This window comes from Myotis nattereri (genome assembly GCF_964212035.1).
Source record: "Myotis nattereri genome assembly, chromosome: 8".
Lineage (NCBI taxonomy): Eukaryota > Metazoa > Chordata > Mammalia > Chiroptera > Vespertilionidae > Myotis > Myotis nattereri.
This window is the reverse complement of record NC_138083.1, coordinates 69,640,014-69,654,285: the sequence shown is the minus strand read 5'-3', so window position 1 is coordinate 69,654,285 and position 14,272 is coordinate 69,640,014. Positions and strand designations below refer to the sequence as shown.

The window sequence follows — 14,272 nt, the reverse complement described above, 5'->3', positions numbered from 1 at the left end:
AGATTGAGGTCAATCAGCAACAGCCAATGATTCAGTCAATGAAACATCAATAAGAACTACCCCCCCTTCCCCCAAACATCACAGGTGTGGAGAGCTTCCAGGTTGGGGAAACACCCCAAGGTGTTATGGCATGACATACCCAGAGAGCTTGAGCCCTCCCCCTTCACCCTCCCCTTGCTCTGTTGAATTATCAATCTCATAAAATTATGGTGAGCATTTAAATGATGTATTTGTAACATGCTTTGTACAAGTGCCTAAAAGAGTAACCCCTCAATGAATGGCAGCTCTGATAACAGTAATAATAATACTATTATCAAGTAATAATAAGTTATTTAATTATTATTGGTCATTATTCATTAATAACTGCAATAGTAATGGTATGAATTAGAAAAGTTTGGCTTCAGTAACTCTTGATGTTGCTGTGTGATCTTGGGCAAGTTGCTTCATCTCTCTGATCCAGTTTCCTTCTTTGTAAAATATGGTGATGATTTCTGCCTTAAGAAATTCACGGGTTTGGGTATTTTTGAGGACTATGTTCATTATGGTGCTGAAGTGTTTTAAACACTATAGAACAAAGCAACTTATTGAAAGCACATAGGTTTTTAATTCCATTGACTCCTGACTGCTTTTTTTTTTTAAAAAAATATATTTTATTGATTTTTTACAGAGAAGAAGGGAGAGGGATAGAGAGTTAGAAACATCGATGAGAGAGATCGATCAGCTGCCTCCTGCACGCCCCCCCCCCCCCCAATGGGGATGTGCCTGCAACCAAGGTACATGCCCTTGACTGGAATCGAACCTGGGACCCTTCAGTCCGCAGGCTGACGCTCTATCCACTGAGCCAAACCGGTTCGGCTCCTGACTGCTTTTTAAATGTGCTGGCTGCTGCTTTTAAGGAAGGAACAAATAACATTTTCTTGTGTAGTGTCACCTCCTGGAAGTCATCTATGGGAAGTCCCTCCAGTGCCCAAGGAGAGCCACAATTTCTCTTCCAAATGGGTCACAGTCTTCCTCTGGGGTAGCCTAAAGCCCACTGGCATCAGTGATAAGCCTCACCCTGGTCCACTACTGTACCCATTCCACCGTGTTCTTTATTTGACTCTCTAGTCTCTCAAAAGTGTGCACAGGAGGTGGAAGATATTGCTGGTTTTCTTTGGAATTAAACTCACCCCTTCTTCAGCCACTAGGAACCACTCTTTATGGAAGCCCTGCCTGCCCCCTGGTGGCAGTAGAAAGAAATGCTACCTCCACCTGAGCCCACATCCCCTTTTCTTATGACCAGGATGATACATACTAATTTTACTTACTTATTTATTTTTACTTAAAAATTTTAAATTTTAATAAATACTCTTTTTTACTCATCATGGGCAGAAAACTATGCACATTTTACTGAAGCAATATTTAATGGACACTTTTTTTATTTTGTGCATCACAACTATAAAAATGTCTTGAACAGTTCCATTTAATGGTTTATAACATGCAACTGCATAATATTCTTCAGTTTATCTGGAATGTGATGAATGTATCCTAGCTGCCACTTTCTACCACCTCTGAAAAGATCTAGATGTGTGGAAAAAGACTGTTCCCCATACAAGAGTGACTATGTCAAGAGCTTTAGCCTTTTTTTCAACACTCAGTCCCTAGATGATTGTATGGATAGGTCTTACTCATCGTTTGGATCTCAGCACAAATGTCAATTCTTCAGAGAGCACTTTTCCGCCCCCCCCCCCCAACTTACAATGACATAATTTTTTACAGCATTTATTGATAGTTTCTATTTAGTAATTTATTTTCTTATTTTCTTCACTAGAGAATATACTCCAAGGGCAGATACCTTGTTCATCTGGTTTACCACTGTTATGGTGATCTATTGTGCACAATGAACCATCCCCAAACTGGTGGCTTAGAACACTTTGTTATTGTCTTTTGTGGTTTTGTGGGCTGACTTGGATCAGCTGGGTTCTGGATGAGGTTCGGTCAGATGGCAGCTGAGGCGACAGTCATCAGAAGGCTTGATAGAGCTAGACGTCCATGCTCCGTCACAAGACTAGCATTTGGTGCTGGCTGTTGGCTGGGAGCTTAGTTGGGTTGTCCACTGGAGCACTCACAAGTGGCTACATGTGGAAAATGGATGGAATAGATGGAAGAGGGACCAACATAATACTTGGATTAGGCAAGAATGATGGAAATGGTGAGAAGTAGGTTCTGGAAGTAATTATATATTTAAAGCCAGAGTCAATAGGTTTAGCTGATAGATTTCTGTGGGTTATGACAGAAAGGGAGGAGTTGTGGATGACTATATGGCTTTTGGCCTGGGCACCTGGGAAAATCAAGTTGCCATTGATGAGATGGAAGAAGCCTGGTTAGGAGGAATCAAGAATTTGATTCTGAGATGTTATGTGTGGGATGCAGGTTAGACAGCCAAGTGAGGATATACAATAGGATGGAGTTAGGAAGGATCAGAGGTGCATGTGATCATTCAGCCCTGAGGTAACAAAAGCCTGTGCTGCAGAGAAGCCAACAGATGGGTGTGAGAATGTTCAGAAGGAAGATTGGATGTGGTGACGTTGGACAGGGAGGAAGAGGAAGTGTCAACAGTGATGCTGCGGTTATGAACCTCTTGCCCTAAATAACGAAGCAGGAGCTTTAGCTGGTCTTACCGATAAAAGTGTTGAGTTTAAGAAGATGGGACACGCAGGTGAAAATGCTCTACCCCAGGCAATGTGCAATACCAACAACCGAGGGTGAAAAACAAAAGAATGGAAAAAGATTGAGTATTGTAGACTCAGAGGAGTGGTTATGGAGTGGAAAGTGACATGTACTGAGCACCTACTGTGTGCCAGGCACATTGCTAGTGCCTTACACTCATAATTGCAGATAGGCTTTCAAAGGTGGCCACTGGGATGGCATCATCATCCTATTTTACGTGCAGGAAACTGAGGCTCAGACAAGGTATGGGGATCCCCAATTGCTGGGTACCTCAGAGGACAAATGTGGTAGAAAGTGTCTTGACGTGGGGGTCAAAGTCTGTGAGTAACTCTGAGAGAGGTAATCTCTGAGCGTGGTGTAATATAACAGAACAATACCCAGCACCACTTATTTAGCACATATTGTGTGACAAGTGCACATGGATGTTCATCTTGAAACCTCACAACAACCTTGGGAGGTTTTTTTCCCATTTTAAAGACAAAAAGTTGAAGCTCAGAGCCTTAATCTGTTCTCCGAGGTCACATAACCAATAATGACAGGAGTTAGGAATCAAATTCAAGACCCTTTGTTGCCAAAAACTGTCCTCTGAAAGAGGTTTGAAAGCTGTGCTCTTAAAACCCTAGGGATAGCAAAGGGGACTCAGGTCCTTCAAATAGGGAAGCTCTGCTTTTCATGTTTTGTGGGTTTTTTTTGTTTGTTGTTTTTGTTGTTGTTGTTTTGCACTGAAACTATGTGGGAAAATAATTTTTGTATAAAGAATTTGGTTTGTGTCATGAAGGCCTTAACTGTGAGTTGGGGTGTGGGGTGAGGGCTGAGAAAAGGCCATTGGATTTGGAAATGAGAAACTGGGTGGTGACCTGGGTATAGGCAGTTAGATCTCATGGATTGCTGGCAACAGAAACTAATTATGGCTACTATAAGCAGAAAGGGAATTTGTGAGAATGGTGTGGGAATCTATTCTCCCTTCCTTAAGTTCGCCTCTATTGGATACTTCATCTTGCAACTAGCAGAATTGGAGGGAAGGCTAAACGAGCCTGACTTGGAAAAAATGGTAAACAGGGCAAAACGGAGCCTTCCCAGGGCACCTCTGAATGAGGGAAGTACATTCTCAGGTCTTTAGTCATTCATTGCTCAAGGTTAAAAATCCAGGGAGAGCATCTGTTTGGCCAGTCTTTGTCTGGTGCTAGGGCAAGCACTTTGATCACCAAGTCCCGCAGCCTCACCTGTCCTGGGTAGAGGAAGAGTACTGTTATCAGAAAAAGGACAAACGGATGCTAAGAAACAAAACAACAAAATAGCCAATATACTCAGAGAGTTTTCTGTGGAGTGAAGGAAGTTCGTGTAATCCAATGGTCCAAGAGGATGAGGCCCCATTGTACAGTTAATGACACTCTGGTCCTGGGAGTTTTTTTTTAAAATATATTTTATTGATTTTTTACAGAGAGGAAGGGAGAGAGATAGAGAGCCAGAAACATCAATGAGAGAGAAACATCGATCAGCTGCCTCCTGCACATCTCCCACTGGGGATGTGCCCGCAACCCAGGTACATGCCCTTGACCGGAATCAAACCCGGGACCCTTCAGTCCGCAGGCCGACGCTCCATCCACTGAGCCAAACCGGTTTCGGCCCTGGGAGTTTTTGAAATCTTCAAGGTTAACTTGTTTATAGTCATCTTAGAGTGGGTGTGCCTATATCTGACTAATATCACCTCCCATTGTAAAGCTTTCTTGCTTTATTTCCTTTCTTCCTTTTCTTCCCTGGTAAATATTATTTTATGCTCATGTCCAAAATCTTTGATGCATCATCTGTGCTAACCTCAGATGTGTGTGTATAACATTGAAATCACTGTGACCATATGACTACAAGCATTTGGCAAGTGTCTTCCTTCTGGTTTACTGGCTATGTTTCCTCCAGTAAGTCACTTTCATAACTGAATTTCAGTTTCTTCACTTGTAATCTATAATAATAAAAGTGTAATATGCTAATTAGACCAGAGGACCTTCCAGATGAAGCCAGGGCTGCAAGAGCTGAGCTCCTTGCATGAATTTCGTGCATCGGGCCTCTAGTACAGTAATAACAATACTTAATTCATAAGACTGTTAAGTAAATACTAGCTACCTTTAACTGAGTACTTACTATGCAACTACCCCAGAGGTCACAATTTAAACATCCTCCAGACCAGACAAGTAATGTGAATGGAAGTAGCTAGAGTGAGGATGAGGGTATGTGAGACAATAAGGAATAGTGGAGAGTACAGGAAAGTGGAAAGAAGTCTCCCTCATAAAGTGAACCAGCTGGAATGCAAGTTCTCAGATTCCACCTGTCAACGTAAAAAAGAGTCTGAAGGCTTTGCTAGAAATAAATGATAAAGATTTTTTTCAAGAGTCTTGGGGTTTGCAAACTGGAAACATAACTAGGAAAAGACCCAGAAGTGTTCTGAAGAAAAAAGAAAAGAGTTCTTATAGTAAAAAGTACATTCTTGGGAATAAAGAGTCCTCCAGTCCTAGACTGGTTCACGATAGTTATCAGTTAGATGCCAGGCGGTGTCTGGTCATGCCCAGTGATCTGGACAATGGATGTCAGGTGGTCTGCCTATGTGAGTCCATCAGAGGGTAATCAGAGGGCTATCTGAGATTTGATATATAACCAGGCATTGATGCAGGACTGGAAAGTTCAAAAGTTTAAGTTCCCAGGCTCGTTAAAGCAAGAATGGAATAGTTTTCTCATATCTCAACCTACTTGATTTTGGTAACACAGCAGCTTGACTATAGTGATTCCATTTTATTTCTTTCCCCTATTCCTGACATCCCAGACCTACCGAGTCAAAACTCTAGGGGTGGATGTCTCCAAATCTGTGTTTTAACAAGCTCTCCAAGTGATTCTGATATTCGCTCAAATTTGAGACCCACTTGCTGCTACATAGGACTGTAAGACTATGTTGCCAGATCTTTTACTTTTTCCAAGAGAAGCTAGAAATGTAATTTTATGTGAAATCCCCTGCTTTCAAATCTTGGCTATGAATTCAAATTTAAAAAATATACTGTGTGGGATAACAATAGATATGTTTTAGCCAGAGTTGCAACCTCTGGTTTATGCTTTTCCCCTTTAATCCTTAAAATAAGATGTAGGAAGAAGATGTAGATCCAAAAAGCGAGTGTCCCTCTAAGTCAATAGCCAGGAAGTGACCAGCCTCTGATTGGGCATGAAATGTATTTGGTTCTAAAGCCTCTGTCCTTTTTTACTTTTTATGTAGAAGAGAAAATATAGAAAATATATGAATGTCCCTAGCACAGAGACTAGCATCACAAAAGTGAAACATCTTTTGCATGCCACTGGCCATTGACTGATTAAAATTTCTTCTCCATTCTCTGCCCCACCCTGTCCCTTCAGCCTCAGGCTAATCCTCATTCCTGTAAAAGAGAATCAATCATGGGGAGGTGGGGGGAGCTCATGAGGGCTGGGAAGTGGTGAGGCTGGGCAGTTTCCTGGCTCGAGGAACTGGTAGGTGCCTGAAAAAAGCTGTGGGCAGCAGTGCCCGAGGCTGAAATGCCCAGTAGCCAGCTGGGTCCACAGGCTGAAACCGGCTGCTCACCAGAGTCCCCTGTGTTCCTTAGACTGAGTTTCAGGAGCTCACCCAGCGGGTGCCCCCACCTGGCTCCTGCTTCATTGCTGTTGACTTCTCTGGACTCAGAGTAAACAGTCCTTGCCCCTCCCAATGAAGGCATGTTTCTAGTCCCAAGGCTGGCATGGGCAGTTGGGGAGGCATTCTCAGCCTTACCCATCTGTGAGGACAATGCCTGGAAGTGAGCCCTACTCACCTGTCTTCCCAGTGAACACAGCCCCAGACCCCCTATAGCCTTCAGCAGCAAAGCCTCCTGGGACTTAGAGAATCTCAGATGGTTGGAGTAGGAGTATTGGAAGGCACTTTCTTGTCGAACTCCCAGGGTAACCCTGTCTTGGCATTTGCTTGGCATATACTAACGTTTGGTATATACTTACCAGTGTGCTTAGTAATAGTAGACACCATTTATCCATTGTGTATCAGGACTGGTATCTATGCCCATCAAGTGGACCTAGCCCTAATGAGCACACAGCGGTCTCATATCAGGAATATTACATTCATGTTCTCATTGCAGTCTGATATTGCTGTCTTCTTTGTAGATGACAAAATGGCAGCTCAGAACAGGGGAGTGATTCATTCAAGGTCCCTCAGCTGGAAACTGGGGAAGGTTGTCAAACCTGGGCCCTCTCACCTCAAGGCCAATGCAGGAAATTTCCTTTGATTCCTTTCTCTAAAACAAGGGCCTTGCCCCATATGTGTCATATAGTGGGAGCCTGGAGAGTATTTATGATGGAATGGGAAAAAGAAGGGCGCGGACGGAAGGAGAGCTGGATTCAAAACCTTGTTAGCATTACATAGGAGCTTTCGGGGGGCGGGGGGTGGGGGGGGTCCTAAGCCACCCGACACCCAGTTCGTCTGTCATATACAGCTGATGACAACAATAGCTCGGTAGTCATAGGTTTGCTGGGACTCCATGAAACCATGAGCACACAGCCTGGCTTACAGTCTGCAGCTACATGGCTGGTGTGGCAAAGAGAGGAAGAAACAGCCCCAACTGCTGGAGACTGAACAGGCGGCTCACCTTTGTGGGCCTCGGTTTCTTGTCGGATGGGTTCATGTATTCATAACAATTGCTTTTTTTCCTCGCCCTCACTCTGTGCTCTTTATCACTACACTGGCTCATCACTAATCCCTGACCCCAAATCCAACCCCTTAATCCCCAGGGTCCACAGTGTCTTTGTGGGTCCTGCCCTCTCCCCCTCCTCTGACCCTGAGCTTTCTGGGGAGACCCAGGGTCTTGGAATAGGCACCCAAGAGCCTTGGGCCAGGCCCTTTCCTCCCGCAGCCCAGCCCTCGGCCCCAGGAGGGAGGGGGGGAAGGGGAAGTGGACAAGGGTCCGGCTGCAGCTGGTCAGCGGCGGCTGCCTGGAAGCTGATTAGGTTCCTGGTTCCCACCGGGGCCAAGAGTGACACCTGATCCCAGGGGATTGTGAAACGGCAGGAGGTGGCCGCCCGCTTGCGGTACGGAGCGTCTCCCCCGGCCGGCTCGGCCCCGCCCCTGCCCCCCGCCCCCCGCGCGCGCCATTAAATCCCCCCAACCCGGCGACAGCGGCTCTCACCTGCACCCCGCTGGGCGCAGCACCATGACTACCTGCCGCTACGCTCTGCTCGCCGCCCTCTTCCTGGGCCTGCTGCTCAGCGTTGCCGCGGCCACAGGTGAGAGGGCAGGGAGAGGCCGGCGCCCGGAGGGCCGGGCCAGGAAGGCCAGGGCAGCCGCAGAGGCGTAGCCTCTCTGCGGGCTGGAGAAGTAGGGGTTCCTGGGGCGGAAGTGGGGAGACCCATGAAGACGAAAAATTGGGGATCCCTGGTGCTTAAGGTGGTGACCCTTGTCGTGAGGCTGTGGGGCCCGTTACGGTGGGCGGGGAGAGGCTTTGTGCCGCAGGCGAGACGGTGTCCGGAGGGGCACCCTCTGCGGGACCCGATGGCTCCTAGGCTGTCAGCCGTGCGGGGTGCGGGGCGGGGTGGGGGCGAGTGGTCCCCTGAGGATAGAGGGCTCCGGGGCCGAGGCTTGGGAACTCCTGCGCGCTCCGGGGCTGGGGACCCAGGGCCTGGAAGCGGGGTCTGCTGACGGCTGTAAGGGGCGTGCGTAGGGCTAGAGGCTGAGAGTTCCTTGAAACTTGAGATTTGGGGTCCCCGGCGCAGGAGGTGGGCGTCCTCTGGCCCGGCTCCGGCCTCCCACTGACCGTCCTACGTCCCCTCCCAGGCGCCGGAGCAGGGAAGGCGGGCGTGTGCCCCGAGCTGAAGGAGGAGCTGAACTGCACGCAGGAGTGCGGCTCGGATGGAGAGTGCGCCGACAACCTCAAGTGCTGCCGGGCGGGCTGCGCCGCGGTCTGCCTGCTGCCCAACGGTACGGCCGGGAGCCCGGGGGCGGGGCCGGGAGGCGGCGGGGGCGGCGGGCTCCGGGAAGGGGGGCGCCCCGGGACCCGGGGACCCCTGGCCAAGCCGAGGCGGATGGAACCAGATCGGCTGGCGCTCGCCCCTCCTGACCCCGGGGGAACAAAGGCGGCGTCGCTGAGGCGCGACGCGAGATGGGGTGCCCCCCTCCTGCCTGTATTCCAGTCTCTGGTGCGTGACGGGCTTCCGGGCACGCACAGCGGGGACGTTGTTCAGAGCTGGCGAGCGAGCCGGTTCCAAGGCCTGGGGCGCTCATCCATCCCGGGTGATTCTCCGGGCCGGGCCGGAGGCGACCTTGCAGATCCAGGAGAGAAAGTTCTGGCCCAGCTCGCATGCCAGCTCTCACTTCAGCAGGAGGCATAGCCAGCGGCTTCACCTTTTGCTCCGCTGGTTTGACGAAAGTTGGGACTCTTCCCTGAGCACGCCTCCCCCTTCCCCCTCTGTAAAAGACCTCCTCCACGGTAGGGATGGAGGGAGAGAATGCGGGAACGCTGGGCGCTCCATGGAAAGTACTTGCCGGAGCGCAGTCTCTCCCATCGGAGCCGGGAGTGGCATTAGGCTGCATGGAATCCTAGCTTCTGGGTGTTCACCGGGAGACCTGAGCACTAGACGCAGGGCTCTGACCTGGGGTACCCACTGTTGAGATGACTAGTCCTTACCCAGAATACTTCATTACTTCTCCAAGGTGCCAGCAGGGGCTGGGAAGGTTTGTAATGAGAGACCTCAGACACTTGTGATCAGGGAGGGCGAGGCAGAGAAAGGACTGGAGCTGGAGACCAGGAGAGGAAGCTAGAGGCAGATGACAGGTGAGAGAGGTGGATGCCCCCGCCCCCCAAAACAAGGAGTCTCTGCTGTTAGGTGGAGTCTGAGATGGACAGACTGAGGCAGGCGGAGGGCCCGGGCCAGGTGGCCTCCTGAACTAGAATCCTGGTTCTGCCACCTGCTAGTTGTGTGATCCTGAGCGAGTCGCTTCCTCTCCGAGCCTGTGCTCTCTCGCTCTCACTCAGATGTTATAGGAGTGACATGAAGCCTAAATTAGGTAATACGTGTAGAATGTCTTGTTAGAGAGCAGATACTCTATCCCCAGTGCCTTGTTTTGTCAGGAAACTGCTGGCAGCTGGGTACCCAGAGGCCCAGCCTTTTTCAAAGGGATGGACTTCTCTGTGCTAGGAAGTCACCGCCCCCGTCCTCTGCACCCAGTCCTGTGCCTGTGGTGACGTCTGGCTGGGCTTGCTCCTGGGGCTTCTGGGAATGAGCCGAGTTCCCTTCTCCTTGACCCAGGAAACGGAGCGTAGGGTGTGCGTGTGTGTGTGTGTGTGTGTGTGTGTGTGTGAGGTGTGTGTGTGTGTGTGTGTGTGTGTGAGAGAGAGAGAGAGAGAGAGAGAGAGAGAACACGGATGTTGGAAGGCTGGGCTTAGGCCTTGGTTTTACTTGTGACCAGCAGTGTGGTGTTGGGTGGTGCCTTCACATCTCTGTGCCTCATTTTCTTCATCTGTGATAGGAACGTGGTTAGAAATACCCCTACTGAGGAGATATTTGACATGAGGATGAAAGGAGATAATGCATTTACACAAAGAGCATTGCAAGTGGCATATCTCTGCAGCCTTAGCTGTGTGTGTGTGTGTGTGTGTGTGTGTGTGTGTGTGTGTGTATCTTATGGAGAATGCTTGGCTGTGTGTGGATGAGGACTGTGCTTGGGGGAGTCGTGGAGTGTGTACCAGGCATATGGGAGTGAGTAAAGAGATTGTGCACCGCACTTTACAGTTTACAAAGCAGCACAGTGCAGGGCACACAGACTCTGAAGCCAGATTCTTGGCTTTCAAATCCTGCTCCTACCCTTAAGCAAATTACTTAACCTCTTGGTGCCTCGGTTTCCTCATCTGTGCCCTGAGGGAGTAGTAACAACGCCTCTCCTCTTCTTTTAGGACTATTGTGAGGATTAGCTGAGTCACTACACAAGTTAGTGCACAGAAGTGCTTAGAATGACACCTGACACACAGAAGGAGCTCAGAAAATGGGAACTGTTCTAGTTACTCATTATAATTATTGTTGTTGCAAAGGAGTTTGCGTTTTCAGAGAGAATTAATACAGGTCTACATTGCCCCATTTACTTTCACAAGCCTGTTCTCCTGTGGCACCTGAAGTACTGGGCCTCTGGGGAAATTTCTGGAGCTGGGGTCCTGCGATTCTGAAACCAATGGTGGAGGGAGCCTGAGGGGGAGGGGTTTGCGGATGGTCTTCCAGGGTGTGGGGCGGTGAGAGGTCAGGCTGTGGGTAGGTGTTTATCTCCTGGCACATCCTCTGCCCACTTCCCCTGACTTCTTTTTCTATGAAGAAAAGCCCGGCTCCTGCCCCAAGGTGGACTTACCCTTGACCCCGCTCGGCCTCTGCCGGGACCAGTGCCAGGTGGACAGCGAGTGTCCCGACCAGATGAAATGCTGCCTCAATGGCTGCGGGAAGGTGTCCTGTGTCACACCCGTCTTCTGAGGTATGTGGATGGGAGGGAGGAAGTGCCCTTATGTGATGACACCTGCAGGAGGTGGAGAAGGAGGACCCAGGGCAACCAGCTTTCATCCACTCAACAGATGCTTCTTGAGCATCTGTTCTGTGCTTTATTCTGCTGTTGGTGCTGGGGTGCTTCATGAATGACCAAACCAGACATAAATTCCTCCCTGCTGGGGTTTATAAGCTAGCAGACAATAATCAAAATAAGCAAACACGTTCGGTAGAATGTTAGAGAGAGATGAATGCCATGGAGGAAAAGAAAACCGAAGAGGGATAAGGAGCACTGGGGTGGGAGTGGGGTGGGCAGGGAGCAGGGTTACCATTTTCTCACATGAGACAGTCAGGGGATGGGAGAGCCATGAGGACATCTGGGAGAGGTGCAAAAGCAGGAGCTGTGCTGGCTATCAGTGTAGGAGGAGAGGGTCAGAGAGGGAACGGGTAAGCGAGCAGCTTGTTACGGGCCTGACAAGCCACTGTAAGGACTTTGGTCTTGACCCAGATATGTTGCACTATTGGAAATGGACATGCTCTGACTTAGATTTGAAAAGGTTTGCTCTGGTGGAAGTGTGGAGAACAGACTGTAGGGGCAGCAGCAGAAGCAAGGGGGCGGGGCGTGGTGGGGGGAGAGGGAAGCAGCTAGGAGGCTCCTGCAAGATGCCAGGTGGGAGATGACAGACCAGGGGAGATCCATGGCTGGGTTTGGGACATACGTGAAGATTGATTGAATTGGGCTGTGAGGGAAAGAGATTTTCTCCTTCATTTCCTTAACACAGCACTTAAATAAGTCAACAGCTGGAGGAGCAGCTGGATCTTGGGAGCCCCTGGGGAGGTAGGAAGCTCTTGGCATGACCAGTGGGAAGCAGGAGAGTTGATATTTTTGCCAAGAAGCTTGGCTTTTTAGGACGGACATGGTAGAGATCAGTGTACTTCCTCAAATGTGTGTCTGTGAGTGCTGGGCCCTTCTGTGGCAGGCGGGGCTGTATTCGGCCACCTCTAAAAGGAAAGGGTTGCGGAGCCTCTGTCCCCATCTATAACTAAAAATAAAACATTAAGTCCTAAAGTAAACGTGAGGAAGTAGAGCCCGGAGACATGCTCAGCCAGCTGACTGGGTGAGTTAGCCCCGTGCCACCAGCTGCCAGGTGCTGGGGCACAAGGTAACTGCTGCCCTTCCTCACAGAGCTTGCAGCCGCTTGGCTGAGGCGGACAGATGGACAGACACTCCCAGTGCTGCCGTGGAGGGAAGGGCGGGGTGCTGTGGGAACAGAGGGGGAAAACCGCACGGGTAGGATTGGGAAGAGGATGGAGCAGACTTCCCCGAGGGTTGGCCCTGAGCCATTCCTAAAGGACGAGTGAAAGGTGGCCAGCCTGGTGAAGTGCGGGCAGAGGTGGCCAGCCTGGTGAAGTGCGGGCAGAGGTGGCCAGCCTGGTGAAGTGCAGGGAGGAGGTGGCCAGCCTGGTGAAGTGCGGGCAGAGGTGGCCAGCCTGGTGAAGTGCGGGCAGAGGTGACCAGCCTGGTGAAGTGCGGGCAGAGGTGGCCAGCCTGGTGAAGTGCGGGCAGAGGTGGCCAGCCTGGGAAGCGCGGGCAGAGGTGGCCAGCCTGGTGAAGTGCGGGCAGAGGTGGCCATCCTGGTGAAGTGCGGGCAGAGGTGGCCAGCCTGGTGAAGTGCGGGCAGAGGTGGCCAGCCTGGTGAAGTGCGGGCAGAGGTGGCCAGCCTGGTGAAGTGCGGGCAGAGGTGGCCAGCCTGGTGAAGTGCGGGCAGACGTGGCCAGACTGGTGAAGTGCGGGCAGACGTGGCCAGCCTGGTGAAGTACGAGCAGAGGTGGCCAGCCTGGTGAAGTGCGGGCAGAGGTGGCCAGCCTGGTGAAGTGCGGGCAGAGGTGGCCAGCTTGGTCAAGTGCAGGCAGGAGGCTGCTTCGGGCAGAGGAAACAGAATGAGCAAGAACCTGGAAGCGCCCTTTGGTTGAAGTCTCACTGTTGATCTGCTGCTGCTTCTGACAAGCTCTCAGCCAAGGGATGGGTGGTCACAATAGAACCCAGTATTGCACAGAGAGACTGGAGCCCAGAGAAGGGGATGGTCGTGCCCAAGGTCCCATGGCTGCTACTTCAAGGCATGATCTTCAGTGCCGGAGAGGGAACCATGGTCTTCCCAGAGCCCAGAGCACTCCAATGATTCCAACCCTCTCTTACCTCCTTGAGTGCCCACAGCATGGCCAGGCTTCTGAGGCAGGAAGACACAGGTTCAAATTTCAGCTCTGACACTTAACTAGCCTTTCATCTCCCTGAGCTGCAATTATTTTACTTATAAAATGGGATAAATATTAGTTTGATGAACCCAAAGAAGGGAGGCAAGATGGAGCTTCCTGGTGGTAGAGGGACTCAGGGAGATCAATGGCCCATGGCTCCTCAGGAAGGCCATGTGTGCCTGAGGAATGGTCTGAAGCAGAAGAGGTGAGTGTAGGACCCGCAGAGAAGTATAGGCAGAGCCCCAGGGCCTCAAGAAGGTGAAGTGTGTGTGTGTGTGTGTGTGTGTGTGTGTGTGTCGAGGTGGGGGGTGGGGGGGGGCACGGTATGGTGGCGTGAGGAAAGCTTTGGTCCAGAACTGAAGCTGCAGGTACTCTCGTCTAGTATTGTGGATATTGTTGTTGATGGTTTTATTATGATTCTCTCCTCCAGTTTCAGCCACCACAGCCTGAGGAATGAGGGAGTGGGAGTTTCTACCTGGCCCCGTCTGGCTCCAGCCCAGCTGCCCTCCCTTCTTTCTGGCCTCTGCACTCCCTCCTGTGCTGACCACAGTTTCTTTTTCCAACCAATAAAGTGACCACTTCCAGCACTGGTGGGGCCATGGCCTCCATTCTTATTCTGCCCCCTCCCCCCCACCCCTGATTCTGGGTTAAGGTGGGGTGGCGGGGGGGGGGGGGCAACCAAATCATCCAGGCACGAAGTCCAGAGAGGGATCAACTCTGAACAATGAACACATTTACAGGGCTCGTCTGGTCTGGGGTGGGTGTTTATTCTCGAGGATGATGGAAGCCAACACTGAAG

The 14,272-nt window shown here is 50.6% G+C and overlaps 1 protein-coding gene across 1 annotated transcript; it reads left to right on the top strand.

Moving 5' to 3' along the window:
- Positions 1-7,537: 7,537 nt before the first annotated feature.
- On the top strand, positions 7,538-14,060 carry WFDC2 (WAP four-disulfide core domain 2). The gene is made up of 4 exons (XM_081097889.1): positions 7,538-7,986; positions 8,534-8,677; positions 11,060-11,212; positions 13,904-14,060. Exons 1-3 carry the CDS (start codon positions 7,914-7,916, stop codon positions 11,209-11,211), a joined length of 369 nt encoding a protein of 122 aa, XP_080954015.1. The 5' UTR covers positions 7,538-7,913; the 3' UTR covers position 11,212; positions 13,904-14,060.
- Positions 14,061-14,272: the final 212 nt, after the last annotated feature.

Bases quoted from the DNA above. Each gene is read 5' to 3' on its own strand.
- WFDC2 (XM_081097889.1), top strand. From the start codon at position 7,914: ATGACTACCTGCCGCTACGCTCTGCTCGCCGCCCTCTTCCTGGGCCTG. The intron at 7,987-8,533 runs GTGAGAGGGCAG...GTCCCCTCCCAG, and splicing joins CAGCGTTGCCGCGGCCACAG to GCGCCGGAGCAGGGAAGGCG. The intron at 8,678-11,059 runs GTACGGCCGGGA...TTTTCTATGAAG, and splicing joins GGTCTGCCTGCTGCCCAACG to AAAAGCCCGGCTCCTGCCCC.